General features: G+C 38.9%; 1 protein-coding gene across 4 annotated transcripts in view; it reads left to right on the plus strand.

Moving 5' to 3' along the window:
- Window positions 1-2415: 2415 nt before the first annotated feature.
- Window positions 2416-27121, plus strand: part of cacna1g (calcium channel, voltage-dependent, T type, alpha 1G subunit) — a 198530-nt gene continuing 173824 nt past the window's right edge. For 2 of the 4 annotated variants that reach the window (XM_066704859.1, XM_066704860.1), the window contains exons 1-2: window positions 2526-2657; window positions 14822-14955. In XM_066704859.1, coding sequence (XP_066560956.1) covers window positions 2565-2657; window positions 14822-14955 — 227 coding nt within the window. In that variant the 5' untranslated portion in view covers window positions 2526-2564. Of the gene's footprint in view, window positions 2658-14821; window positions 14956-27121 lie in introns of all 4 variants that reach the window. The other 2 variants (XM_066704863.1, XM_066704862.1) reach the window with 2 other exon arrangements.

Here is a 27121-nt window from a genome sequence, read left to right on the forward strand (position 1 = left end):
CATGCTCTGATTTTTTGACAGTGTAAATCAATAATACATTACATTAAGGATAGCTGGCCTAAATTTGGGGGGGTGATTAAATATATTACTGATAAACAAGAGTTTCCAGCTGAGTGGTACAAATTGGATTGATGCGTCTATTCAGAAGTTATTAGCTATCTAGTTTTAATGATAATAATACAAATATAATAATAATAATAATAATGTCACATTTCTTTGCTAACCATGATACATTTTCACAAGTTCCTCACATTTTCACCTAATGACTACAACTATTGCTACATGTTTAGGGGGTAGAGGAGAGACAGCTGTTCTTCATTCATCAACACAGTAGTAAGTTTCAGCAGTCCAATACATTAATCACCAGCATATTTCACTTTACATTCAATACCGATCAGTCTTTTACCTATGTCACTTTGATTGATCTGTACTGGGGTGTGAAGTCAAGACCATCAAATGAATCTTGCTCTTGGCCTGAAAAACCCCAACCGCCTCATGATTAGCCCGTAAGGCATTTTGCCCTCCCATCTGTTCATTTCCTCCCCCCAATCTTTTCTTGTCAAAGTTGGATATTATCCATTTGTTATTAAAGGAGTCATTATTGTAACCTGTTTATTGAGTGAGTAGATTGCCACACCAAAATAATTTGCCCTGTATTTCCCTTGTGTATTTTCTCAGCTTCATAGGGTGGGCTCTGAGGCTTACGAGCATGTGGAGGTACAGTGAGGAAAACTGGACTATTCCACCATTTCAATTGTAATATTAGTATTAGTATTTAGAATTTATTTTTTTAACTGAAAAAAATCTTTCCCCCAGTTGTTTTTTAACTTTATCTCCCTGTTTGAAAATGTACAGTTAGTTATGCACGTGCTGAACGCTGTCAGTGCCACTGTGGTGGTGATTCTACCCAGTTTTAGAAAATGCCAGGTTAGATAGGTATCTTTGGCCTTCTGTTCTAACATTACAAAGTGCACCACAGAAAGTCTCTAAAGACTCGTCCGTGGTTATGCATTTTCAGCCAAGATTGGGACTGTCGCTTCACAGTTGGTGGATTAGAGCTTTTGAATGATGTTAAACAGCACCCCCTACAGGTTTCATTGTGTAAAAGACAACTAAATACAATTGGAGAAGTGGGCTTTTGCATGAGTTTCCGTTTTAACATGCTGTGTACATTTACAGCAAGCAAAGTATAATTTTTCACCTTTAGTCAGACAGAGTTCATGAATAACTAAATGAACAGATCCACCACCATCTCCCTAGAAAACCCAGTAAAGGCATGCATGGGTGTGATACTTATTTGAAGTCTGTTGCCCTTGCAAACATCCACCTGCAAATTACCCTGATGCTTTAGGTTTCTCTTTTCGCTTATGTTATCTTGTGTCCTTTGATAGGTTCTTCTAATGCTGAAAAATCTCTTTCGGGTTCTCAGCTGCTGTGGTCAGTGCACCTTTCTCCTCCATCTGCCCTAATTTGCTTAAATTGCATGTACATTTCAGCATGGAGGTCTAATGTGCGAGTCATTTATTCTCAGAACATGAATTAAGATGTGATTAACTTAATCAAAATGCTTTTTGAAAACTATTTCAACCTTAACTGTCATAAGGGCTAAAAATAACACTAATTTGGGGAAACACTATTAGCAAGACTTTGGTTAATGATTTGCTTATTTCATTTCAGTTCAAATGTTCTTTTGCTTTTTAATAGATTCAGATTCCTAATATATTCAATGTGTTGACGTGGTAGTGCATTTCCAAACCCTTATGGGAAAACAAACAACGCATCTTGTATGAGGGATATTTTTCCAGGTACTAGTAGGCTACAAAAATAGATTTAAAATGGAAATTCTGCATATACACATACTTCAAAAATCGACCAGATTAAACAGTGAAAGTATTCCATATGCTTTACAAAATGATAAAATAAGTATACTTTGTTATGTATCTGTTTTTATCTTTCATATTTTCATTACTTCTTGGTTTCTAAACTGAAACATACATTGTTCTGTTTGTCTGCAAACTGAAACATTTCTATGCGATAAGTAGACAGTTCTTCTGTATTTAATATATTAAGACATGCCTAAGTGTTAAATAGGAATTTATAGCAATAATTTCACAACAGTATGGTACATATTAATATCATCATCGTATCAGCTTTTACTACACTTGTCATAGTTTATACTGATGGTCTAAATGAATGTTATTCCCTATAATGTGTGCATGAATTATTCTTATTGTGATGCTATAATGTTGTGAAAGTGTAGTATGTATTATGTGTTTAAGTAGTATGTATTATTATTTTGATGATGATGATTATAAAAGCCATACAAAGCAAATCCGGAGAAACTCACCCACTTGAATAGCGCCCTGTTGTGATATTTTGTACCAGTTGTTTTCAATACATCTCACACCCAGAATATGTAACAGGGCTGTGTTATTGTTGTGAAGGTCTACTTGTTTTGCTTGAGGTTTGTTTTTGTTTTACTGAGTTGTGTTGAGTTGCTTCTTACTGCTCCCTGCTGAGTTTTTTCCTTGACTCCTGGCCTCACCTGGTTCGAGCGTGCCAGCATGCTGGTCATCCTGCTGAACTGTGTCACCCTGGGGATGTTCCACCCGTGTGAGGATATCCACTGCATCTCTGAACGCTGCAAAATCCTGAAGGTAAGCCCTGGGGGGCCGGGTCGGGGATTGAATGTAGGGGAAAGTGTGGGGGGGCTGGGGCTGGGGCTGGGGCTGGGATTGTGGGTGTTTAAGTTTCTAAACCCAATCTGGGTTTCCATGTTGGTATGATCAACCTCACCCTGCCCTTTGACCCTCCCCTTATCCCATAAGCCATATCATCTCCAGTCTTTTAGATCCGGACATTGTTTTGCCTCTAAGATGAATAGATGTGCTTCTAGTTCTGATGTACCTTGTAGCAGTTTTGTTATTGATTCTTCTTCTTTAAATCTGAAAACGAAATGTAGACCCTTGATTGCTGTAGTTTTACTTGATGACAACTATAAATAATGTATGAGTTCCTCAGATTTTATTTATTTATGTATGTATGCATGTATCTATGTATTTATTTATTTATTAGCAGATGGCTGTATCCATATAGATATAATGACTAATCTCTGCTTGTATTGGACTCATTGAGTGAAATCGGTAGGTCTGGCATGGAGCAACTGACCGAATCTGCTATATATATATATATATATATATATATATATATATATATGCACAAAGTTATGCCTGTTTCAGTTTCTATTGCAACTGTAAAACAGAGACAAATTACTTTATAATACTCAATCATTATAATTTATATATTTTTTTAATACCACTGAACAGGATGCATAGGCCAGAATGCCCAGTAAGGCACTTAACAGCAGTCGTCATGGTTGAGGAATGTGTACACAATTCTTCATATAGCTCTAATACATTTTATCTTAATGATCTTATACAAGTATAATTATTGAATAGTTTTGTCCATTAATGCTGAATTCAGATCCACGAACTACAGTCTCAAAATCTTAGAAAAAGCAACCAGACTCATTTCAGGGCTCAGGGGCATCACTTACTAATACAGACTGAAGGAACCTTTTTCTGTTTGACTAAATGTAGGCTACGAAAAGACAGGATGAATTAAAGTTAATTAGGGGATTAAGTAAGTGTGACCCCAGTCCTTCAATCAAAACATTCACAGGCAAAAGGCAAGAACAGTGATGGAAATGTGTCCAAAAATAAATCAGTTCTGATATTTGGAAAAGTTTAAGGTAATAATAGGTTGGGCTCTTTCAGAATTAGGGTGGTCTATGTGAAGGAGTCATTCAGTTGGTGGAGAAACAGAGAGCTCTGATGGGCTGAAGGACCTCTTTTTCATTGTATATTGTGCCTGAAAAAGTCGCCATACTGTAGTTCTTATTGTGTGCGCAGACTTTATGTGGGAGGTGATGCAGCACATGTACAATCGTGGAACAAATGAATGGGTTCATTGTGGATCTTTCTGCCTCTCTGGCTTTATGATCAGTTAACACCATTTGGGGAAAAGGTGTCCACACTTCTGTATGTGTTGATTAGTGCCATGCGTTTTCAGTGGTAAATTCAGAAGAATCCATCTGCCTAAAAATATTTTTTGTGCCAGCTCTGATTTTAAATCCATGTCAACTCAAGCCTGTTTACGATGAGATGTGTACAATGGACTTTTTGCACTGAAGGAGCCTTTATTTCACACTGCTGTGAATTGGAGAAAAGAATGATCTCACACATGATGTGTTTTGTGTCTGTGATCTTAATTAAGCAGTACCTTTTTACACACAGCTCTCAAGTGAGTCAGTCATACCAGGTGAGTGTTTCTTAAGTGGGAGAGGGTTTAATCTGTTTTGGGGATTCATTTGAACTTGTCATTAAACAAACTAAGGTTTTTAGTTAAGGGTGCCAACAGTTTATGTAAATCAGCGACTTGCTCAGTGTGTGTTGAGATTAAATTGATATGCACTCTTGTTAAATGGTTAACCAGGTTTTCTGGTTATCTGTGCATTGAGACAAGAGTTCAGACAACCCCAATAGATGTAGGTAGTAGATGGGAAATAGTTTATTTTGGCCTAGACTCGCTTGATTAAGGGAACGATGACCTGGCCATGAGGATGAGGCCAATCAGAATTTCCCCTCTAGATGGAATGAGCCAAGGAGCTGCTGCAGAGGTGAAGTTTGGGTTGGAGAAGGGAGGCAAAGTGAAGAATGCTGGGAAAATGCCGCATATTCATTCTTGGGAAGGTGGATGTCAGGCGTGAGTTTGGGGTTGTCTTCTGACACTTTTCCTGGTGTTTAAAAGTTTTTAATGGAAAAAAACAACATCAACAGCAATATATATATATATATATATATATATATATATATATATATAGATCACATGGGGAAAGAAGAAATGTAGCAGCATGTAGATTATCAAGCATTTTTAGATTTGAAGAGTCAGAGGTCACAGAGAGTCAAGCAATATACAATTGCCCTGGTGTGTTTTTATAACAGTTTGTGGTTTTCTGCCAAGTTTAAAACAGAGACACAAACATCTACCATCTGAAAATGTTCTGTGAATTCAGGACTAAAGGACCGATTCCAAGTCAAATTCTTCTCACTTCTTTTTTCACCTCTCTCAGGTCTTATTTGGTTCATAAGCAATTGCACAATGCTTATGTTTTCTTCCTCCCAGTTAAAGGCAATACCAAAAAAGGGACAATGACTGTATAAAAGGCATGGGCAGGATTTTTGGGGACATGTAATCCTCCCACAAAAAAACATATTCTCTGTCAATCTCCAGAGCCTAATAATGAAGCTGGTGCACAGTCTCTCAGGCACATTTTCAAGAGCCCTGGAATCGTTTTTCATACTTCCATTGAAAGCCTTGGTACATGCTCCTAATTAATCTTCATGCTGCTGCACGAAACGTGTTAGATTTGCAAGTGGGAAAAGGATGTAGGTTTCTATTTTTTTTATTTTTCTACATCATCTGAGAAGATACAGCCCAAAGAATATTATAAAATTAAATTAAAATGAGCAACATTATTTTTTCTTTTATTTTTGTAGATTCATACATACTTTAGTTAAAATTATTTTTCTCCTCTCTCTCTCCGTTTCTCTCCCCCCACATACAGTACATAGCACTTGAAAGAAAGGTGTAGTTTTGGGAGGGGATGTCCCCTTCAGTATTGAGCTCAATATCAATTTGTCCCCCTCAATCAAAGGCATAGTATACAAGGTGGATGTTCCCCCCCACTTTTAAAGGAATTCAGTCGAGCCCCCCCACACACACAGACACACAAACACTTTATGAAAGACCATATGATCATTGTTAGAGGTTTTAAATGTGGTGTATGTGTGAAATTGTCCTCCCCTCACTCTTTGACATGTCCCTCCACACTCAACAAGTGCACAGCACACCCCCCCCTGCCCCCCTACATCGAACTCTCAATGAATGTCTCCCCCAATTCTGAAACAAAAGTTATGCCACTGAACGCAATAAAGCCTGTGTGTCTATAGTGGTCTTTCGTGTATGCAAAAATATAGCCATAATTATATTCAATGTAAATCCCTCAAGTAACAGTAGAGGACAAAAGGTTGTGCATTCTTTGCAAATAACATAATGTAAAAGATTATAAATCACATATGAGAAACCAGCCAATCACAGCAGCATTTCAAAACATTCATATACCTCTTATCTTGTGTATAAATGTTATCCTGTTCATAAAATTATCAGGATTTTAAAATTCTTCAGTTATCAGCAACGTTTCGGGACACTTAATTCAAGTGGTGTAGGTTTCACAGGATGTACATTTGTTTTAAATAGTTTTGTTATGTTTAACCAGCACGAAAACACAACACGGTTCGGCTACTGTAGGTCAGTTAATGCAGATCCTGGGCCAAAGCATTTTTATACAGAGATAAAAGGGGTTGATTGGTAAATTTAAAGAAAATATATATATTTTTCCTGTAAAGATATTTGTGTGTCTAATCCTTATGTGTGTGTTTTTTATTAAGAGAAATAGTTTGTATGATTCAGTTTAGTTTGTGCAGCCAAAACCGTGAAGCCTAACTGCACAAGATTACATCTCGTATACAATAAGAGACGCCCTTCATACAAACTATTAACTTCTAAACTTAGTGCCATATGCAGTTCTAACAGAATTATATGACGCTGATGCATAGTTTTCTTGTGGCTGATTTTAATTCAATTGTCTAACTGTTTAGTATTCTTTTCCTGAATTATTGCTGTGAAATCACTTAATTTTCCACAGGGTTGCCAAAGTTTGTTTGGAGCTATGGAGTTATGTTGATGGCTACAGTACAGAAACTCTTCCGTCCTGCATCTAAATAATATCATAAGTTGAAAAATAAATAATGAACAAACAAGCAATGGAAGAAAGGAATAACATTTATGCATGTATAATCCTGGTTCCAATTTTCTGAGTGAGTTCAGTGAAAAGGTAATTAAAATGAATTCCATAAAACTGAAATCAAAGGAGCCCACTTTCACAATTACACGCAATCAGCCAAGTGCACCTGCTGCAAATGTAGTGTTGATATTAAGTTCGGTGCGATGCACATCTCTGGAGCACTGCATGGCCTGTTTGTGTGCAGCGTTGAGTGGAAGTGGAGTGCTTTGTTTTTGAATAAAAGTTCTGAGAAGTAGGTGAAGATGTGATATCTAGATATGATTGTATATAGAGGCCATGCTCACTCAGCCTGCCCCTGTCTGCTTTCTTCTTTTTACTGCCCGATAAGAAGGGGTCAGCAGCCCTGATCCTGGAGAGCACCAGTTGTTTGTTGGAATCATGACATTACAGATCATGTTTAGCAGATCCCACACTCTCCAGGACAGGTGTTGTATAATTTGGGCACCTTGTGTAGATTAGTCCACAAGACTGTCCACAAGTCCGTTCTGATACCTTTTTTAGTTAGTTTAAATCATTTGTTTGGTAGATTAGTCCATGTATCTCTGTTGATTTATTTTATTATGTTATTGTATTGTATAATTATGTTGATTTCAGGTAGTATTTTGTTCTGCAGTGGTGTGCAAACTTCTTACAGTTGCAGTTGCTGTCACTTTCTTCGTTTAAAAGGTATTCAGTGATTAATTTTATTTAATAAATAATTTTCCTTACTGTACTTGTTTATCAATGATATCTTTGCAGAGTGTATTGAACACTGAATCTGCCTAGAGGAAACTGCTAATTGATCTGCGTGTCAGTCAGATGTTTACTTACCCACTGTTTAACTTGAATCTTTACAATTCCTCTGGGCTGAATCAGCTTTCAAGGAACTCTCAAAAGATATAATTGATAAATACATATAGTTTAATGAACATTATTTATTAAACGAAATTAATCAGTGAGTAACTGTTTCAAATACTGTGTATAGCACTGCTACTAGTAATAATGTGAGTTATACAACATTATTGTATGTACTTCTTTAGTGAGCGTCTTCAAATTTAAGATTACAAAACGTATAATAATAATAATAATAATGAAAATGCATATCTTGACGTTAATGTATGAAGTGCATGTCTAGATATCCATGTTTCAGTAAGGTTGTCTTTGGTTTTCATCTGGAGAAGCCTTTATCACAATGATGCTTGTTACTGTAACTGTTATCAAAACACTGAGGCGTGACCATATGGAAACACAGCGCGGCTGAAACCGAGAAAATTCTGACATCTGCAAATTTGTATAGACATGCCATCATTTCCCATACTCGTCACAGGAGGACTGGGCTTCCGCAGGGCAAACACAACACAGTTTAACCCCTCTGCCAGATTAGAAACAAAAAATAAAACAAAAAATGCCTTTGGTGGGCTCATAAAGATTTGCAGCAATACAATGAAACGGCTCATCTTGCGTTCACTCACGTCCCACACAACACCTACTGTACAGCTGCCTCTCTCAGTCCGACTGCTTCCCTGTCTTATCCATGCCACATCTTCAGGATCTGGGCCCGTTCGATCCATCACCTGCTCACACACTCACCCAAGCAGTCAGACAGGCTCTGATTATGGCACAGTCTATTTCAGATAGGAAACTCATCAGACTTAGATGAGACTTCAGAGGTGGTGGGAGATCCATTGCATATATCTGTATCTAAATACAGAGAGGCGTATATCTGATCTTGAAAACTGAACTGAACTTTGTCACAGGCTAACCAGGCGTATAATACAGATTCAAATGACAGCAGTGTTGTTGACGTGACGATCACAGCTAGAATGTCTTCAATTGTGTTGAAGTTGCAATCACACAAGAGCAATTTCAATTATACTGAAGATTAACACATTGGTATTGTAAACACCAACACAATCAGAGGTAGCAAGCTGGGGAAAAATCATTTTGCACAAACAAGGGCATGGAGAGTTATTCATCAACACCCTGCCTCTCTCATTAGATGTTATATAAGAAACTACAAAATACACAGTGAATACATGACCCATGAGCTCTGGTGCCAGTTGAGGGTAACTTGTGCCCTTGCTTTTGGTAATATAGTATCAATAAAATTACAATTCATCATGAATGCCAAAATTCAACTATATTTATGCTCACAGTTACATTGCAATTGATTATAATTACGAATTGTTCAATTTTAGCTGCAGTTATTTATTCTTTCTTCAAATACTTTTTCACGGACACAAATGCACATTTAAAATCGATCTAATTGTGGTCTTCCCATCTTATATGTAGTTGTCTTTTAGGTCACTTTTCATCTCCTGGGATCCATTCAATAGATCCTTTTGTCCATCTTTTTGGTCTGTTCTTCTTGCAATGTGTCCGCCTATTGCCATTTTAACATTGTCACTGATAATAGCACATACTCTTGTTTGTTCTCTGATCCATTTATTCATTTATCTGCCTCTCCTTGATATTCCATCTTCCCGTGCTTTTTTGTGTTTAGTGAACAGGTTTGACAAGTGAGCACTGGCATTGATCAAATACTTTTCTCTTCAGACAAAAGGGAACTACATCCTATTTTCACTCTTCTTTTGATTTCTTCCATAAGATCTCCATCTGCGTTGATTTGTTGTCCAAGGTAGAAATAACTTGACTTATTTAAGTTTGAGCTACTTCAATTTTCATAATTTTAATTAAGCAGTTGAACGTGAATTCAAGTAAGCTCTGTTTATCTTGATACATTTTTCTTCCCAGTCCAAAGTGTTGCCATGAAGAGTTTTGGAGAGATTGTGTTTCCTTGACGTACTCCTTTGCAGATCTTGATCTTGTCAATGTCTTGGTTGAGTCAGATTGTTGATGTGGTATTGGTATAGATATATTTTATAAGCTTCATGTATGTTTCCTTGATGTAATTTTTTTTTTTAAAGGAATGGCATTTTTAGGTTTTATTTTTTAAATCGGAGAATTATCATATAGAGTGCCTTCAGTCAACTTTCATGGGCTACAATTGTAGGATTTCTTGAAGACGTTTGTATTTGTTCATTTAATTTCCCTTTTTTCCCCCATTATTCCCCCCTCAAAGCCACTTCTGGCTCTGAGGCACACAAAAAAGAGGGAAATTCTCATGAGTCTGCCCCAGCTGTTCATTACATCTTCTATTATCATTCTTCTCATCATATTTGAAATCCTAATGTGAACATCAGTCTGGGTCCAGGTCTAGTTCGCTTTCCGTTTTGGTGTTTGAGGGGAATAGAGGAGCTGGTTAGTTCAACAGGATGGAATGAATGATTCTGACATTTTAAATTGGTTCTCTGCAGATTTATTAACTCCAGTGCTCTTTTGTCACAATCGTCAGATTTGCCTGAAATTGAGGGGTAACAAAACTCTGTAAGGGCTGATGGAATGGCTGATAAATATACAGTCCTTGACAATACACAGATATTTTGTGTCTTACATATGCAAACATTATTTTCAGTTTTGCTGTAAGTATTTATTAGAAAACACATTGGAACAAAACACTGCAGAACTCAATTAATTTGAGGAGGGTTTTATAGTGTTTCTGGCTTCCTGTGCAAAATATTCTCTCTCTTGTTGAAATTAATTTGTCAGATCAAGGCTAATTGAAACAAACTAATTCTTGTCCTTAAAACATGACAAAATCATGGACAGGTGCTTAATGCCACATTCATATTCAATAATTGAACATCTGCTTCGAGGTGTTATCAGAGAACTTCCAGGTAAGATGATCAATCTTGAATTTTAGTTTATTTCTTTATTCAGTTATTTATTAAGTATGCACCAGAAACGAGAGGGGTTAAGTATAAGTGTTTTCCTGTTGAAATCAATGCATGATAGGTGATAATTTTGCCTCCTGCTCAGTCATCAGCTGGCTGATTGTTCCTACTAGGATTCTGCCCACACTTAAAGGCAAACGAAGCAGAGCCCCAGACAGACTCTGACACTCCTGTCACGAGAGAATAACACAATTCACTCCAGAATCACCAGTCTTGGTTCTTGCCAGGCTGTTCTTTTAGTATGATTATTTCTTTATTAATTCTACATAGTGTAGCATCTCCAATTGAATAATTTCAACCTTTTTGTAATCACCAATTACTGAGATACTTGCAACACTTGCAGATGTTTCCATTTAGATGACTCCTGTAGATTCAAATATTCTCTTCAATCTTAATTTCAGCAGTTCAGAGAACTCCAGTAGACATAGGTAGTAGAAGGTAAATAGACCTGGCCATGAGGACGAGACCATCGGAAACTCCCCCCCACCCCCCTTCCCACTTCCCACTACTTGGACTGAGCCAAGGAGCTGCTGCAAAGACAGTGTATGGGGTAGAGGAATGCTGAATGAATGCTGGGAAAGTGTGTGTATTGCTGTGTACCTATGCTTGGGAAGGTGGAAGTCAGGTGCAAGAGTGGTTGATTTCCTCCTAAACCTCAGTTTATATACTCCATTATTTGGATAATTTGATTTATAGGGATGTTTTTACCAATAGAATTGTAAACCTTTGAATGACAATTCTAGAGTATGTTAAACCATTAAAGAGTGTTTGCAAGGGTTTCATTATTGTTTCAGGAGGAAACATTTGACTATATATGCATATCTAAGATGCATCTGGTATATTTTGTTTTAGTTCAGACACAGAAGACAATAATAATAATAGTAATAATAATACAGACAGGCTGACTACAGGTGATACACTGTTAGTGTCCATGTTGTACCATTTTAAATCTCATAGTCAGCTTCTGGGAAACCCAGTGGGGTATTCACTGGAGTCTAGAGAGGTTTCCCTTCACAAAGCCATCTGTTTCTAAGGTGACTGAATCGTTGCCTTTGGCTTTGAATTTGCAACAGATTAAGGAACTGTAGGGAAAGTTCTGTTTCTGGGGCTGCTCCGTGTTTTGATTCCCCATTCTTCTCTGAACTATAGGAGGATGATTATTTCCAGAGCAGTGAAGCGACACTTTGAGAAACAGAATAAGCCTATGGGGTAATTTTTGCAGAAATTTGAAAGAAGCTCATCAGATCTAGCAACTTGGGTGTTTTGCTTTGTGACTTTCAGTTTTAAAATAACAAGTGAAGGCCCTTTCTCACTGGGCACATATATATCCAATCTAGGATGTAAGACCGTATATATTGTTTACTGTACACTCACCTAAAGGATTATTAGGAACACCTGTTCAATTTCTCATTAATGCAATTATCTAACCAACCAATCACATGGCAGTTGCTTCAATGCATTTAGGGGTGTGGTCCTGGTCAAGACAATCTCCTGAACTCCAAACTGAATGTCTGAATGGGAAAGAAAGGTGATTTAAGCAATTTTGAGCGTGGCATGGTTGTTGGTGCCAGACGGGCCGGTCTGAGTATTTCACAATCTGCTCAGTTACTGGGATTTTCACGCACAACCATTTCTAGGGTTTACAAAGAATGGTGTGAAAAGGGAAAAACATCCAGTATGCGGCAGTCCTGTGGGCGAAAATGCCTTGTTGATGCTAGAGGTCAGAGGAGAATGGGCCGACTGATTCAAGCTGATGGAAGAGCAACTTTGACTGAAATAACCACTCGTTACAACCGAGGTATGCAGCAAAGCATTTGTGAAGCCACAACACGTACAACCTTGAGGCGGATGGGCTACAACAGCAGAAGACCCCACCAGGTACCACTCATCTCCACTACAAATAGGAAAAAGAGGCTACAATTTGCACAAGCTCACCAAAATTGGACAGTTGAAGACTGGAAAAATGTTGCCTGGTCTGATGAGTCTCGATTTCTGTTGAGACATTCAGATGGTAGAGTCAGAATTTGGCGTAAACAGAATGAGAACATGGATCCATCATTCCTTGTTACCACTGTGCAGGCTGGTGGTGGTGGTGTAATGGTATGGGGGATGTTTTCTTGGCACACTGTAGGCCCCTTAGTGCCAATTGGGCATCGTTTAAATGCCACGGCCTACCTGAGCATTGTTTCTGACCATGTCCATCCCTTTATGACCACCATGTATCCATCCTCTGATGGCTACTTCCAGCAGGATAATGCACCATGTCACAAAGGTCGAATCATTTCAAATTGGTTTCTTGAACATGACAATGAGTTCACTGTACTAAACTGGCCCCCACAGTTACCAGATCTCAACCCAATAGAGCATCTTTGGGATGTGGTGGAACGGGAGCTTCGTGCCCTGGATGTGCATCCCACAAATCTCCATCAACTGCAAGATGCTATCCTATCAATATGGGCCAACATTTCTAAAGAATGCTTTCAGCACCTTGTTGAATCAATGCCACGTAGAATTAAGGCAGTTCTGAAGGTGAAAGGGGGTCAAACACAGTATTAGTATGGTGTTCCTAATAATCCTTTAGGTGAGTGTATATCTCGTGTACACTTGTGTAAATTTTGTAAAATGTATTATGCCTTGAGCTGCACTGTATTATTGCACTTTGTATTGCTCTTATATTTTGTTGACCTGGACAAGGGCGTCTGCTAATACATGAATAATAATAATAATAATAATAATAATAATAATAATAATAATAATAATAATACAAAAAAAATGTAAATGCAGTGTGAAAGCCTCCACTGGATATAATGTAAAAATCAAACAATTAATACTGGGCTTTCATGCCTGGACATGACACGCCACTGCAAAAGCACCTTTACAGTAGGAACAGGGGCAGGTGCAGTCCTAGAAAGATACAGGCCCTGGACAGCACAAAGCCCAATCGTGGCTTTCATACTTGTCCGGTAGGATCCTGTGGGATTTTGCTGAATCAGTTAATTAGAAAAGTGAAGTGAATCTGTCTTCTACTTTTGTAACATTTTTCTTTCCTCATAAATGTTAATGTAAAGAGTTAGTGAATTTTAAGAAATGGCTATAAACTGTGTGATCTGTAATATAAACAAAACATACTATGTCTGAATGGCGTAATCCTGTTTAAACGCTGCCAGGTTGAAATCCATGGGCCCGTTGTTTGACTAATTCACAAAAACAAGCTTATAGTTAGGGAAGTAATATCCCCAAAAATACATGCCACATCTAATGACCGTGTCTTATTAATGGCAGGTGCGATGTATATTCAGTTTCCTGTGTAATAGCAGAGTGATGCATTATTCTTTCTCTAATCCTTTAGCATGCCTCTAGAACACTCGTGTATGTTCTTAAAGAAGTGTGGAGTTTAGGTGGGCAGGCAGTGATTTTGAGACAACATGAAAATCTAAGAGGTACACTTAGAAATGGGTATTTAAAAAAACAAATAATATTAATTGTAGGAGTTTTTAGACTGCAGCTATTACTTAAACCTGAATGTCATTAAGTGCAGATGCTACAAAGTGAGCTTTTCCAATCTGTGAATGAAGGTCCACCATTCAAAGCACTGATTAGGACTATATACTTCAGCTGTGAGAGTATTTGAGACTACTTTGAAAATTCCTCATCTCTCCTATCCAGACTACTCACATGTTTGTGTGTGTCAAATAATGTGTGCATCTGTAACATATATTATTGTAAAAAGTTGTAAATGAAATGTAACACAAGATATTAGCAACTGGTGAAATCATTGTTTTGGCTACAGTCAGATTACATTTATCTTTAGAAAGACCTGCTTTTTGAATGAGTGAGAGACTTACAACTAAGGTATTTCTGCTCTCCCTTAGTTTTGACAGTGATCTCACTCCATACCTGTCTCCAAGACCTATCCTCCAGGGCTGATAAAAAATAAATCCTGTTTAAAGTTCTCCTAACTCTCCAGCAGTTCAGGTTTATGCAATTTATTTCACTGTTCAAAACCTGCATTCAAAATCCAATTGGAATAGAATGTATAAGAAAAATGTTTTGGAGAAAGATTTTCAGTTTGTATGATTTGTATTTATTTTTGTTCTGATTGTGAGCACCTTCTCTCTCACAGGACTTTGACGACTTCATCTTTGCTTTCTTTGCTGTGGAAATGGTGATCAAAATGGTGGCTCTGGGCATCTTTGGGAAGAAGTGTTACCTTGGTGACACATGGAACAGGCTGGATTTCTTCATCGTACTGGCAGGGTGAGTGCACTTTCCCTGGCCTCTGTCATCAGTCATCCACAAAAGTGTTTCTCAATCCTGTTTCACTGTCTCTTTTGTTCTTTCTGTCGATCTATTGAGCTATTGATCATACAGGCTAATGAAAGCTTTAATTGAACTACTTGCCTGATATATATATATATATATATATATATATATATATATAAACTATTTCCATCTCAGAATTTAATCATTTTGGAAATAGAAAATAGCCTAAACTCAGCACCCAGCACTTGATTTCAGAATTCCCACCATTTTAGGTGAGCTTTTTTAATGACCAGGTTGCCTGGTATTTAACAAGTCGAGCCCATTCAGCATTATCAAAGGAGTGTTTGGCAGAATTTAATTCCCGCTTTTCTCTGTGCGTCATTAATTGGTAACCTATTCAGAGTTGTTTTAGACTTAGGTTTCAGACAGCAAACAGTTTATTTAAGAGGACAGATTGAACTCAACTGCATTTGCTCAATATCTTGGCAACAGCACAGCCAAGACCTGGGTATTTCTGAAACCAAGCAAAGACTGAGGGCAGACAAAGAGAGATAATTACGTTAAAATGAGTTCAATTGCGGTTTCAGAATGTCAAGGAAATTAAGTGTCTGGCTGGAACACAAAACAAAAGACACAGTGGTGCTCAGTGACCGGGATTGGGAAACACTGATTTAGCCCAGACATGCAAAGACACTTACTGGGTCACTTACAAGAGGGCCTCCGTTTTATTGGCTCTACCCCCGTAAAACCTTCAGGGCTGTTGCTCTCCAGGACCAGGAGTGAGTATCACTGAGTCAAGGGCTAAAGTAAATGTTTTCCCCTGCAAGTGCAGCTCATTAAACATCAGCAGTGGCCGACTTGAGCGCAGCGCTAGCTTCCTCGAGTCTCTGTCACACAACCCAGTTTGAACTCCATAGAGAGCGCTTAGCACAGAACATACATCATGAGGAGAGATGTTATTGTTATGAGTGTCGAGGGCTGGTACCCTACTCATTATATGTCACTCTAAAGTACTCCTGGAGACATCCGTTATTGTTTTTGTCATTATAAAGGGACAGAGATGAAGGAGTCTATATCTGGACTCGCTGCAGAACCAGCCAGCCCTGGTTGATGTCGAGGAAATGCAGGGCTGCATTATTCAGCTGTTATATTAGCTTTTAACTATTAAGTCTGATGTCAGACAGAGGGAAGAAAGGGTCAAACAAGCAAGAATGCTACTGTGGAATTATTTTTGAAAAATGCTGATAATTTCTTAATATATTGTAAATGTTTGTTTGTTTTTTCCCAAAAAAATATTGCTAGCCTCTGTGTAAGGTCCTGTTAGTTAGTTATACACAAGCATGTAGCAAATAAATTCATTACAAAAGCCACATGAGAGATGTGTATTACACAGGCCCCTAACACAAAGATAGCATACACACAGAGTAAAATGTTAAACCAATGTAGAAGGAATGGATAACTTGTGTTATAGCTCCACAAGTCTATTTATTCAACCCAAATCTAGGTCAGCATTTCATTCAATCAATCAAGGTATTTTGTCAAGACAAAACTCACACATTTCAGTCTATAATACATGTAACCATGTTTTCCTTTTATTTGTACTCTATCATGTAGGAGGCCATGATAAAATAATATTACTGAACTGTAATATATAATGCATACTGGCTGTTCAGGCAGTGACTTATGTTTGCAGTGCGAACAACTGTTCATAAAAATAATACAGATCTGTTTTGGAAATCCCATAGTAACTAACAGCTGTGTTTACGGGATTTCTAGATTATGAAATTAGCCACTCAAAGGGTGCTGTAACAAGGAGACGTTTTAGCTTAGGTCCTGATGTGAAACTTCAAAACCAGTTGAATCATATTAGTTAGATTGATTGTTTTGTTTCTCGCCCGCTTTTCCTGGTGAAGGCCGGGGCTCAGTTAGACGGTATCACTAGAAAATCAGTTAATAATTGAATATTTTACTCACAATGCCCCCTGTCTTAATAACTCTGTAGAGAGAAGGTATGATAAATAAATAGTTTAATAAACAGTATTTTATTCAACTCAATGAACCATCGACTACTGTTGTTGAAAATGAAGGGTGTGAATACTTACATTTCCAACTACAACTGCTTATATTATACACAGGATGCTCAGAACTCACCGATGTTTTTGTATTGACCCCGTTAAAGACCCAGTGACATTCTGAATTCATTGTGGACCTGCCTGTTGCTGTTGTGGTCAAATTGGTGCAGAACGAGCGAGAATTTGGCTGCTTAGTCGTCCCGTCCCGGATGACTGTGCTGCAAATTAGTATACATGCGAGGTGCCAAATTGTACAGCAAGAATTAATTAGCTGTTTTAAAAAGAAGTGTAACATTTTTTCCTGATCTGAGAGATAATTGCTCGTTCTTTTCCAATGACGTAAAGGGCAAAAATAGTTGATGTCCTAGTTTGTAATATATTCACATGCCGTTTGTAATCAGTAGAGGAAAAGCTTGTGAATAGCATAGGAACTCATCATTGGGGATTAAATCACTTCACTACAAGGAAAACTACATTGAACCCGGCTGTGAAATTAGCATATGTACCCTCTAAATGCTCTGACAATGACCTTTGCATCCATGGTCATCATTCCACAGACCAAAGCAGCTGCCTGTATGCAAAGTCTTCTGTGCTCCCTTGTTTATTGATAATTGACTCACTTGCTGCAGATCTCCATATTGCCACAGCATAAGGAACATAGGAATTACATTACAAGAGGATCTGTGCCGATTTTCCTGCCAAGATGCAAGACGGGGAAAGCATGCAGAGGCGAGGGAAGCTCCCACTTTGGTATTTGTGGCGGCCAATTTACTTTTAAATCAGCTGTAACAGCTGCTTTCTAACAGAGCACATTTGTAATGCAACTTTGATATGACGAGCTCACAGAGACTTTGATCAAAACAATTATGGTAGTCTTTATATCATCTCCATTATTGCTTGAGCTAATGATATATTTTATATTTTCCCTTATTTATGGTCACAATAGCTAATTCTTCCCCAGTATCTTATGTGGGGGGAATGTTTTCAAAGCCACATTAAATGAAAACACTGGCATTTCAGTGGTCTACACACAGAAGAGCTGAAGTCTCCAACAGCAGGCTTTGTGCAGCTATGATGCATTTTTTGAAGTTTGTTTTGTTGTTAATGTTGTCGTCGTTAGGGTAGGCATGACCAAGCACAGAACCTTCCTGAAGAAAACCATCAACAGCGAATCAAACTGAACTTAGAATAGAAGATGATGAATGGGATGTATACAATATTTATTTTTTAGTTAAATCATACAATTATTGTCCCATCCATATTAAAATGTGCAGCCAGGACATAGATTGTATGTTCAGAACAAAGCACCAAGCACAAAGCGGAGCAGGCCCCAACACTGCAAAGTCTGGTTATGTGGTCTTACAGATTATAACGTGCCTGTTATTTTTACCTGAGGTGATAAAGACTTGCAAATTTCAGTTCCAGTCTTTGAGGTGCCTAATTTGTTGTTGTAAAGAAATAAAGATGCAACAGTCCATGACAATTGTAAAATATGTTGTTTATTTATTTTATTTATGTTTAAACAGGCACAGCTGTAGCTAAAAGTTCCCATTACTGTAACGCTAACATTAAGCCCTCTGCCCAGACAGCTTGGTTACCATGGTAATGGGGAAAGTTACATTTTTGGGGCGAAATGTGGAAGCCTGAGTAGATGGGCTAGATTTGCTTGGGGAAAAAAAACACAATATATAAATAAATAACATAGCTAAATAATATATGAGGTGAACTCTGTGCCCTGTCATTGTCATGGCTGAGACATACAAGTTATGTGGTGCACGGTAACTGTTTTGTTGTTATGCTAGGGAAACAGGACGGGAAGCAAAGACTCATGTGAAGCTGTCTGTAGCTGTTTATTTCAAGTCTAGACGGGCGGCACAACAATGAAAAAGGAGATAATTTAAGCCATGTACCATCAGTACTAAGAGCACATTGAGCAGAGGAAATACTGGAGTATTATTATCATTACTATTATATTTGTATTTGCTTGAATTATTCTGATATTGCCATGTCTAATGGTTTGGTTCTTTCTCCAATCAGTGAAATTGAATGGAAATTGAATGGAAACACTGGCCAGCTTAGAAGGCATCGCTCCGGAAGCCCGGCTGTTTGGTTGTGACTCTTTTTGGGCGTGGCTTTTTTGGGGCGCAGCCATGTGTGGCCTGTGCGTGCAGGCTGGTTGCAATGTAGACCCGTCTGGGCACAGATCAGCTTGACAGCCATGGGAACCATTGTCTCCATCTGCACGGGCTTGAAGATTATCTTCAAGCTCATTGTGTTGTTGAAAGTCAATCTGTACTGTGCTTTTCAATGTCCTGTTTCAGAGCTGCAGAATTACAATAGAGCAGGGATTTTTTGTAGTTCTCTTTAATCAATACCTGGAAGTTAAATCCAAAGAAGTGAGTCTCTCATCTGAAATTAAACCAAACAGTTAGCCACAGCTCTGAAGTTTACAGGAGAGGATCAGTGTAGTGGTCTGTGTTCATCGCAGAAGGAATCCTTGATCTTCTGTTAAGTTACCTTAGGTTATTTTATGTGCTTCAGTTTTTGACTATGAGCAGTAACACTATAGTTTTCTGTGTGAAGTGTTTTACCCTTGAACTCTTCACACAAGCGTAATAAGGGTTTCTTTACTGGGTTGTCTCAAACGCACTAGCTCGAGTTTTAAAGTCTGTGTTATCTGCTTGCGCGGGCTTATTGGATGTTCTGATTGAAAAACCCCCTGAGGTTTTGAGAGATCCAGTGGAGAAAGATAGTGCAGATTCAGTCCATATTGCGGCCCGATGTGTCTGCGAAACACATGTTTATATGTCTGGTGCCTAGCTCAGCAACCCTTCGCAAAAGCAAAGATCATTTTACAGACTTTTCAAACTGCTCCCTAAACCATGTTTTTAAATAAACTGCGTCCAGAACAAGCAGGATAAATATGTTAAGGAGCACTAGGAAATTAATCACACACAAATAAAGTAGGGCAAATGTTTCTCAGAGAGTAATTTTAGTCTTCCAGATTCTCAGATAAGTTTTGGGAGAATTCCATCACCTTCCTTAAGCTCAACAAATCTGACAAGGTTTTCAACCTTGGCTGTATAAAGAAAATGTATTATGGATCAATGCTGGTTGAACTACCTGCTCTTTTTGCAGATGTCTACTGAATCTTAAAAATAAATAAATACAAAGTTTTTGCTTTGTTGGTTTATTTGGAAAGTTAAATACTTATTTGTTTGTTTTTCCTATTTTAAGATATTTTCTTAATGGGGGAATCGTACTTAAAGGAATAATTTAAGGGTAAAATGCATCTTGGGGAAGAAAAGATTGGAAAAATAAGGATAAGGAAGGCTAGAAGAGGGTGGGGGGGATTGAGAAGTAAAATAGTTAATTTTTTTGTCAGCACTGCAAAAATCCACTTTAATGCCCACACCAGCCTCAGATCTTTCCTTTGCTCGCATTAACTCACTCACACACACAGATCCATTTGCATCACTGGCTGCTACAGGAGACGCATTTCGTGAGTGTTGCTCCTCATTCTGGGACGGGAGGCACCTGCTTCAAATTAAGGGCTGTTCCTTCTCTCAGGAAAATAATGGCTTTGACAGACTTTCTCTGAAATAGAAGGATTTTCTGGCACAGGACTCCCCAGATTTGTGTTTTACTGGCACACAAAGAGGTCAAACCATCGAACTTGTTAAACTGTGGATACAGGCTGCGTTTGGAGAGAAAAAATAAACAGAAAGGATTGACTTACAGAATACCAGAATTTGGTGGGTAGAGGGAGAGAAAAAAAAGTTTACTCAGAGTTAAAATATGCCTTTTATGTTTCTTATTTAAAGCATCATATAAAACATTTGTTTTCCTCACGGAACTAAGAAATGTATTACCTTTCTCAAGTTTCCCCCCCAAGTTTATTTTTTATTCATTTTCTTTCCATCAAATAGAGGATCACTGAGTCTGTAAGAGCGATGCAAATACACATTGTGAAAAGGAGGCTACTGTAGAGAAACAATAAACTGTAATGTCTCTCTTCTTGGGCAGTCTAGGTAGGGCAGCCCCATAAAGCAAGTTTCTTTATAATGAAGTTCTGCAGGGGTTCCTACTTTCTGATTGACGCGTAGTATGTGTTAGGTAATGATGTTAGGTTGTCCAACAGGGAAAAACAATTCCAATCGGATGCTCTGCAATCTTCCTCATAAACTATTTTTTTCTTCCTGTTAAACACACTGGCATAACATTGACCTCATAGAATGGACAGTTTCAAGGAACTCTTGACAGCAAATAAAACTCACTACTACCTGATGTGAGAGATCAATGTATGTTAATGTATCTGTAACACAGTGTTTAATATTTAAAGTTGTTTAAATAATCTTGTAAATCAGTGTTTACAATCCAAACAATCTGGATGTTTTTTGGGAACATTTTTTTCTGTACTGAGAAACGTGAACACTGAAGTTGTTTAAATCTAATGTGAGATTGAGAATAGCATACAAATGGAAGCATGCAAGGACTTAATCTGAAATGTACTACAAAGACAAATTTCAGTCAATATGAATATATTCACATTAATGTGGATTAGTCCCTTATCAACACGTTGTCATTTGCACAGATACGTTTTGTTTTGTATTAATTTTTCTGGAATAGGTAACTGTGGGTAGACGGCAGCTGAGAATCTCACACAGCCTGGCAAAATTGTATTAAAAAGGAAAATGTATACTGTACATAAGAAAATGTAATGAGGAATACACTTTAGCTATATTTGTATTTCAAGTGTGTCAAAATCACCCCCTTTGGTCTAGACCTACTCACCTGCTAATCACAATTTACAGTCCTGTATCTAATGGCGATCTTGTATTTTTCCATTGGAAAGGGCCATGAAAACACCCACCATTACGTTCTGCTATTATTTCTAGTTTGGTCTAGGCCTTTGTTAGTGAGCAAATCTATACTAACTGAAGGAGTTCTGTGATCCTTCTGTTTCTGATACTACAAATATACCGTAGGCAACAGTCTATAGTGTTCACTCTTGTACTCATCCCGTGGCATTTCAGTGGGGTTCTGTTCAGGGTGCCACTGAAAATAGCCCATTTGATACCTTTGGCTGTGTGTTTAAGGCGATTATTATACTGAAAAATGAGCCCTTCACCTACAAGCCACCTTGCTGAAGGAAACCTAGTATGTTGATTTGATCCTGAGCTTATAAATCAATAGCTGGGGCTGGAATCACCACTGCATCTGTCTGATTTGGAGCCATGCACTGCACTGGCAAGAGAACAGGGCTAATGCTCAGTGGCACAGGACTGTGTAATGGAGATGCCCCTTTACTCATGGTGCGGACAAGATAAGAAATTCTGGTGCGTGCAATCACAGCATTCCTGGCAGATGGCATCCGCAAGGGAGTCCCAGGAAGTGGCTTTAACTGGGACTCTTTTCATATGGCATATGTTATACACACACACATAGACACGCACACACTCTCACACAAGCACACTCACATCTGTACAAACCACACACACAGGCACCGAGTGCAGACTGCTAACAGGGAATTTCCTCTTCAGCAGGATCATAGCATGTTGGCCAGAGAGCAGAGGGTCCTTGGTTCAGATCCATGCTAGGGACTTCAAATAAACACCCAATTAATTATTTCCAGCTCTCACCCCAGATGAAGTCTCACTTGCAGAGTTCAGTAATGCAGCATTCAGTTCGCTTCACTGCCAGAGTTGACTGCTCTCAGTTTCTGTACACACAATGGCAATCCATCTCAGAGTGGCCAAGATTTAAAAAAGGTCACCCTTCCCAGGAAGAAAAACAAAACCTACTGTAGCAGTGCATCATACCATTAATTTGGAAACTAGTTTTCTAGTATCTCATTTTCTCATGTTTATTATATATGTTTTAGTTTTTTTTAAAGATTGAAAATAATAGCATGTTTTATGCTCCACTGCTGGTTAAAGGCCTCACAAAGATGTCTCCACTTGCTTCGATATATAGCTTCTCTTTTCCATGTCTCTCCTGTAAAGTTTATTATTTAATCTTCCTATCTTTTATGTGGTTGTCTTCTAGTTCTTTTTTTAATCTCTTGGTAGCCATTCAGTATCTTCCTTTGTCCATCTTTGATCTGTTGTTCTTGCAATGTTATATATATATATATATATATACACTCACCTAAAGGATTATTAGGAACACCATACTAATACTGTGTTTGACCCCCTTTCGCCTTCAGAACTGCCTTAATTCTATGTGGCATTGATTCAACAAGGTGCTGAAAGCATTCTTTAGAAATGTTGGCCCATATTGATAGGATAGCATCTTGCAGTTGATGGAGATTTGTGGGATGCACATCCAGGGCACGAAGCTCCCGTTCCACCACATCCCAAAGATGCCCTATTGGGTTGAGATCTGGTGACTGTGGGGGCCAGTTTAGTACAGTGAACTCATTGTCATGTTCAAGAAACCAATTTGAAATGATTCGACCTTTGGGACATGGTGCATTATCCTGCTGGAAGTAGCCATCAGAGGATGGGTACATGGTGGTCATAAAGGGATGGACATGGTCAGAAACAATGCTCAGGTAGGCCGTGGCATTTAAACGATGCCCAATTGGCCTTAAGGGGCCTAAAGTGTGCCAAGAAAACATCCTCCACGACCTTAACACCACCACCACCAGCCTGCACAGTGGTAACAAGGCATGATGGATCCATGTTCTCATTCTGTTTATGCCAAATTCTGACTCTACCATCTGAATGTCTCAACAGAAATCGAGACTCATCAGACCAGGCAACATTTTTCCAGTCTTCAACTGTCCAATTTTGGTGAGCTTGTGCAAATTGTAGCCTCTTTTTCCTATTTGTAGTGGAGATGAGTGGTACCCGGTGGGGTCTTCTGCTGTTGTAGCCCATCCGCCTCAAGGTTGTACGTGTTGTGGCTTCACAAATGCTTTGCTGCATACCTGGGTTGTAACGAGTGGTTATTTCAGTCAAAGTTGCTCTTCTATCAGCTTGAATCAGTCGGCCCATTCTCCTCTGACCTCTAGCATCAACAAGGCATTTTCGCCCACAGGACTGCCGCATACTGGATGTTTTTCCCTTTTCACACCATTCTTTGTAAACCCTAGAAATGGTTGTGCGTGAAAATCCCAGTAACTGAGCAGATTGTGAAATACTCAGACCGGCCCGTCTGGCACCAACAACCATGCCACGCTCAAAATTGCTTAAATCACCTTTCTTTCCCATTCAGACATTCAGTTTGGAGTTCAGGAGATTGTCTTGACCAGGACCACACCCCTAAATGCATTGAAGCAACTGCCTTGTGATTGGTTGGTTAGATAATTGCATTAATGAGAAATTGAACAGGTGTTCCTAATAATCCTTTAGGTGAGTGTATATATATATATATATATATATATAAGGAAGGACTTGCAGAGTTTGGAGGTAGTGCATCCCTGTGAAACCATTTGTCTTGGGGTGCTTTTGTCAGCCAGTGTTTTCTCTTTGCTCCATGGGTAACCCCAGCCAACAATGCAGTGAGCACTAGGGAAATGTAGCACAAAGACACAGCATGGTGGGCAGGAGAAGGGAGAGGGGTGAGCGCTTTTGAGGACACCTTTCCCCAAGAAGCCCTGCAGAGTTTGAACAGAGAGCCCCTTCTTGCTTTCGGGCAGCTCAGGATCTCTCACTCTCATGTCTGCAGGTTTTTTGTTGTTGTACTGTTGTTGTTGTTATTATGTTTGGTGTTTATTTGTTTTTTTCCACTGTCAAATCCACTGAGAGGCTCAGGCTGTTCATCACCCAGAAACACGCTTCATTAACAGCGTGCAGGTGGTGAAAGAGATTTAAATGTGTTTGAAGAGCTTCCAGGTGATGTGCTTTGAAGACGGTGTTGAGGAGGGTAGGAGAGGGACAGGGACACAGCGTCCTGACACAGAAAAGGGAGGCCGTCAGTTACTCCTGTCTGAGGCACAAACACACACCGGTGACATCTGTAAATCCTTCAAAGAATGTCTCCCATCAATCTTTCTGTTGCCAAAAAAAGACATGTAGAGGAAATCTTTTATCTAGATAAAAAGGTTTGTTGATTATGTTTTTTCCTTTAATGACAAGCGCATAAAAGCTGTGTTTATATTACTAGGTGGATGCAAGTTGAACGATTTTAGTTCAGGGGAGGGACAAATCCACTGTTTGGGGCACAGGATAACCCGCTCCTAAAGGCAGTGGACTGAATTCACACCCACTTCATGCTTTTCCTATTACTGCATTCCGTGACTTATCTTTCTTTCATGTATTTGTTCTGTATGTATTGCAGTGCAAATGTTGATTGTGTGGTTTGTTGTTAGGAAACATTGCTGTTTTTGAAGGGGGGGTGTTATTGCTCAACATCAAATGCTATTTTATACACAAGCAGATAACAGTAGACAGGATAGACTGGAGACATAATTCCTGTTGAAGAATTATGCAGCACATGCATTTATTTCTTTGGTCTTGTGATGTTGTCATTACCGCAGTGTATTTTGAGCCAGTCTGGTATACAAGACAATCATAAATTCCGCTTAAATAACCAAAGGGACCAATTAAAATCGCTTTTTACATCAGTAAAACTAACACCACTGATGTGTATTTGCTCTCTCAGTGTGCTGTATGATTAGAGTTCATATTTATAGATTGCCTGTGGTCAATATTAAGTTTTGTTATGTATTGGGGCAATGACAATCGATCTTCAACACGTTTCAACCCTAACTGCTGAAATATTTCCATTTCAGACGCTTCTGTGTAGAAATTTTCCACAGTTGTGTTCTCCCTGTTGGACGAAGCTTCACTTCTGACTCCTCTTCTCTCAGTAGAGATTGTTATTGTGATTGGTCACCCATCCTATAATTTTCATACCATTTTTTGCCATAGTATCATTTTCTAAAGCTATGTATTACAATAACAGCATCACTGGATAAATATATCCATTCCCCCAGTCTGGATGACAGAATGACAGTTTGAATGTGTCTGTTAAGTGATTTAAAGTATGTCTCACTTCTCTGGTGACTGCAGGCCACAACTGCATTTTTTCTAAGACCTAACGTCAAGCCACAGATCCTTCTACTCTTTCTGCCGTCTGGAAATACAGACACCAAGTCAAGATTCTGTGGTTGCTCTCATTTGACAATGATTTATAGCATAACCTATAAATCAGAGGTCTCCAACCCTGCTCTTGTAGATTTGTGAGGTCATGTGGTTTTCATTGCACATCTACATTATTTTGCCAAACCAATTAATGGTTTAAGTCATCAGGATTATATCTCGCCATTATGTTTGGCCACTAACTGAGGATGCCTATACAAGCTGGAGGATTCCGCTGTACAGGACCAGGTTTGGACAGCATAGCTATGAATGAAATACACACAGAGAGCGAACGGGGGAAAATTGAGATCATATGAATAACAGATTATAGTGTCGGGGAAAATCTACTGTTGCCTTTTCCTTCAGAGAGCTGGCAAAATCTGTGCATAACATAGATATTGTGAGTCTGATGAAAGGCTCAACAATTTGTGTCTTCAGTGTTTCATAACATTTGTTTTCTGGACGTAGTTTCTAGACTGAAAACCACACACACACGCACACACACACCACTCCACCATTCTTCTTCTAACTCACTGCTTAGGACCTGTATTTATCTCAGTATATTCGTACTAACATCTGAGACACTGTGGTCTGGATTGACTGAAAAGGCTGGTACCCAAAAAATAAGCAAATTCCTTGCTTTGTAAACACATCACCTGGAGGTGATGAAAGACAGAGCTGCTTTAAACTGCTCGGGCGGGGTTCTGAGGAGACTGAGGCCACTGGCTCCCACTCAGAAATTTGTCAGCTCTCATATTTCCCTGTGTGCCCTCAGCGCCATGGCGTGAGCTGTGTGTGTAGCTGTCAGGCTGGGCCAGGGCCCGAGTGGAGGCTCCTCACGCAGACTGGGCCTTCCCTCTCGCCCCCTCCCTGCTCCTCTCCTCTCGTGACTACAACCCAAATTGCCTTGTGTTTCCCCCCTCTTTTTTTCTTTCTCTCTTCGCTGATTTCACTACTGTTTTCCGTGGCTCCAGCCACATCTGGCTCCCATCAGACTCA

This window comes from Amia ocellicauda, chromosome 5 (assembly GCF_036373705.1).
Source record: "Amia ocellicauda isolate fAmiCal2 chromosome 5, fAmiCal2.hap1, whole genome shotgun sequence".
In the NCBI taxonomy this organism is placed as follows: domain Eukaryota; kingdom Metazoa; phylum Chordata; class Actinopteri; order Amiiformes; family Amiidae; genus Amia; species Amia ocellicauda.